Below are 4,153 nucleotides of genomic sequence, written 5' to 3'. Positions count from 1 at the left end.
ATGTGTCTGAACATATTTGTTACGAACTCTATACGAAAAGGAACAGATCACCGTTACTACGCTATATAATGAATTAACATATAATTTGGTTGGAATATTACACACGCATTTGGGAGGACGTCTGATAGTACCGTCTGCTAGTTCTGACGTCACGCAGGTGCGTCTCTAATTGCATTGTTATTCATATAGTGACTAACATCACAAGCTATTGCCGGCAGTGGTTCAAAGCATTTAGTATTTATTAAACTACATCTTACCTATACCTATATATAGTTTTTTACCATATTCACCTAATTTTCATTCAAGCATCCCCTATCTCGCAGTAGTATGGTGCGCACGTACGGACGTCGGGCTTATACTGTCTAGTGATTCATACATCCATCAAGGGAACGTTTCCTTTACCTACTATATATATATTATATATATATATATTGTAATATGTTATTGTTATACTGTGGACGTTGGCTGAGTGTCTGCTGCCTTAACTGCCGAAGCTGCAGCTGCAAATTAGTTCACATCAAGGTTCTGAGATCGAATATATATAATTATGTGGATGTATATATATATATAGTTATAATCAAGAGCGGATAATACAGGTATTATCCGCTCTTGATATAATGTATTCTCTTCTCATGTCCTCATATATGTATATATATATAGTTTCGCTTGTTTATTCTATCTCGGGTATTGTTTGAGTTATGACTAGTCAACCTGAATTCATTGATGACAATATTATTAGTGGATTATCGTACACGACTACTGCTAGCAAACTTCCAATTAGCTGATAAAGCACACCAATGCGTGTCCTGCTGGGGTGTTACGATTATATATCGCCTCCTACCATGCAGTAACATATAACACGTTGTACAACATAATAATACTGGGCAACCTCTAGCGGGGTTAAAATTAATCGTTACATAGAAACGAAAAAATACGGCAGATGTACAAGCAACAAAACTGCGCGCCATCACGCCCGTGGCAAAGTGCTTCATTTAGTTTACATACATTACACAGTGACATATCATTTTAGGTTTACATGTCTGTAACTGTGTGTGTGTGCATGTGTGCGTGTGCGTGCATGCACGTACGTGTGTTTGTAACTACGCGTGCATGCGGGTTCGTGCGTGTACGTATGCACGTGTGTGTATGTATGCATGCCTGTGTATGCATGCACGTGCGTACGTACGTTCGTAGCTACGCGTGCATGCGGGTTCGCGCGCGTACATGTATGCACGTGCGTGCATGCGTGCGTACGTGCGCATTTGAGATGATGGTCTGGTATCCAATTCACACCGAAGCCAGTCGGTAATTAAAATGCAACAATGTCGGGAACATTAGCATCAGCATCATCAGCATCAGCGTGAGGTAGCATGTCCTGCTCCCAGCCCTGAGGCACACCTACAGGAAGCAAGTAGAATGGCATGCAAGCTCGTGGAAAACGCACGACGCGGGCGTAGTGCAAGCATGGCGGAGTGAATGACTAGTATAATGAGAAAGCTGCCGAGCTGTTAATAGACGTTACAAAGTGCGTGAATTCATGCGTGATATATGTATGTATATATTAACGAATGTTAGTGCGTTTGAATGACATTATATCAATGTCTAACTATGTAATCTGATGGCACATATGGGGTTACATATGTGTATATATATATATAGATATATATAAATACTTATACACATATTATATAGATATTCATACTTACATACATGCATAGGTGTTTATATTAGACATACGTTCAAACATACATAACAAAGCAATAAAAGTGGACAATAAGAAATGAGTAAAATACGTTATTATCATGCGTTAATCAGGGAGTGAACACAGTTAGTCAGACTATTAGCAGTTAATAGTTGTAAAGCAAGCAAATAGATGGAGGTGGCAGCTGAACATTCTTTGTAATGTGGAAGAGGCAATACTCTAATCTATGAGTTACCAAGATACATTAGGACACATGTTTGCATCCCTTATGGTTCCCCGTGGGGCATGGGCATGCAGCAACTGTGTTGCTTTGGTTTTGTTATCAAGCATCATCCAACAAAAACCCTTACTCCTTTACAAGGGTTGGAAGTAGTTTATCAAAACCCAGCACTCTGAACCTATCTCTATCTCAACTGACTAACGCATCAGTGTCTTGGTCACGTGATCAACAAACCGCCTCTTTATTGTGACTTAAAACCCAGTAACTTCAAACAAAAGTCCTGTGAGGCAACCACACCACCTACTCTTTGTTCCCTGTCATATACAGTTAATAAGAGCTATATTAAATCCATATCACCAACATATTGTAAATGCTTGTCTTTAACATTTAAATAATTTGTTAGGAATGAAAACAAATTTGATAAAAAACTGTTGCATACAAAAATATCTATGGAGGCAGCAAGTTAGGTGACTCATAAAATCATCAACATAACCTGCACAAATTTTCTATTCTGACTAGAGTCTTCTTCCCCTCTCCCCCACCTCTCCTCACGTCTCTTCTTCCCTTTCCACCCTTTCGTTTCATCCCTCCCTCTCCACGTCTTTGTGAGCTTCTTGTGAGTTATTCTTGTGAGTTATCTATATTATGCAATCATTGCATAGCATTGCATGTGTTAGGTCTGTATAACACAGTTCCTACACATTTCAACCACAGCCGATCTGGCACACTATAAACCCACTGTATAATACTGTAGCACCTTCACACACAGACACACACACACACGCACGCACGCACGCACGCACGCACGCACGCACACACACACACTCCTCGCGCTAGAATTTAGTTTCATCGAAGGCTTTGCATTCCGACTCACTTGCTAGGCTGGACGGGTGGGCTTCAACTGTCGCGCAGCTTCCGTTCACGAGAGAGAGCTGTGACGCTAGCAATGCAGTGTCCTTGTCCAGTAGATCTGTCTGCATCTTAGCAAAGTTGACAAACACCTGCAAAGATGCGACAAATCAAATCGGTCAGATCACACCTCACAGGATTCGTAACTAACTAACTAACTAACATATAATTATAGGACCAGAAAGCTCAATCAAAATTAAAAACTCGAAATTCGAAATTCAAATGTTAAAGAGCTTTCACAGCCAATCAGATTACGCGTTACTTTTTACTCCTCATCTGACCTAGCACCTGTCAGATACGAAAGATAAAGAATACTAAGAAACTATTAACTCCTTGTTTTATATATTTCATATACCTAGCATGTTCCATGAGATGTAATAAATTCATAATCAAGATGGCCATTATCTTACTGAAACCGTTAAGACTAGTATAATAATTTATTTATTAATAATTTATTTATTTATTTATTTAACCATGTATCTACTGTATCTGTTTGATCAGTTTTACCTGATCCAGTGTTGTCTGACTGATGGAATAGTCCTCTATGTTGTAAGGTCCTCTAGCCGCTTCCATCGTGTGAAACAGCTGAGCGAGAGACACAGAGTTCGTGTTGAGTAGATACTGCAGCTGGTTGTGATGCTGTTCCTGCAACACACAAACACGAACATTCACTGTAGAGCATGCCAGGTGCACACCACGTCTCACATGCTCATACCTCATCACGCGAGAAGACCATTCACCGTGGAGCATGATATGTGCACACCATGCCTCAGCTTATGATCATACCTCATCCCCTGAGCAGACTCACGTTTGAAGGGGACCTTTCCTTCTTGTAGGAGAGGAAGCCAGATTTAGAGGCGACTTGTGATGGTTTTTACGGTCGAGTCCAGGGATCAACTGACATGTTAGAGGACTGAAGCTTACGACACGCACACTTATAATACCTTATGTCACGTGCACGTACATAACACATGGCATAATGTATTATTATAGTAATAGTATGCTAACTATATTAACGTCAATACATTTACAGTGTAAATATGTAAAATAACTTGTAAAAAATATAATATAAATATAATTTATAATTAAAAATAAAATTATAATTTAACATTTATAAATTATTTTTAAAAACTTTTAATATAAAAAAACAAAACAAAAAATCTAGTAATAATAAAAAATGTAACTCCGTACTTCCGAATAATCTTTATCGACACAAGCCGCGAGAAGTTGAAGACGACATGTCCCTTACCTTTAAGATCGCTCCCGGAAAGTTAGTGGATACGAACTGCATCATGACTCCTAGATCTGGTGCGTCGCCCATG

The 4,153-nt window shown here is 39.2% G+C and overlaps 1 protein-coding gene across 1 annotated transcript in view; it reads right to left on the bottom strand.

Annotated features, from left to right (window-relative positions):
- Positions 1-1,189: 1,189 nt before the first annotated feature.
- The window catches only part of LOC106805076 (ATP-binding cassette sub-family A member 1-like), a 39,675-nt gene continuing 36,711 nt past the window's right edge, over positions 1,190-4,153 (bottom strand). Inside the window, 4 exon segments of the mRNA XM_014806555.1 lie at positions 1,190-1,398; positions 2,797-2,923; positions 3,339-3,476; positions 4,081-4,153. The exon segment at positions 4,081-4,153 is cut by the window's right edge and continues 33 nt beyond it. Coding sequence (XP_014662041.1) covers positions 1,310-1,398; positions 2,797-2,923; positions 3,339-3,476; positions 4,081-4,153 — 427 coding nt within the window. The 3' untranslated portion in view covers positions 1,190-1,309.

Source organism: Priapulus caudatus, unplaced genomic scaffold (genome assembly GCF_000485595.1).
Source record: "Priapulus caudatus unplaced genomic scaffold, Priapulus_caudatus-5.0.1 Scaffold99, whole genome shotgun sequence".
Lineage (NCBI taxonomy): Eukaryota > Metazoa > Priapulida > Priapulimorpha > Priapulimorphida > Priapulidae > Priapulus > Priapulus caudatus.
The sequence above is the reverse complement of the archived record's forward strand: the minus strand, read 5'-3'. Positions and strand labels throughout refer to the sequence as shown.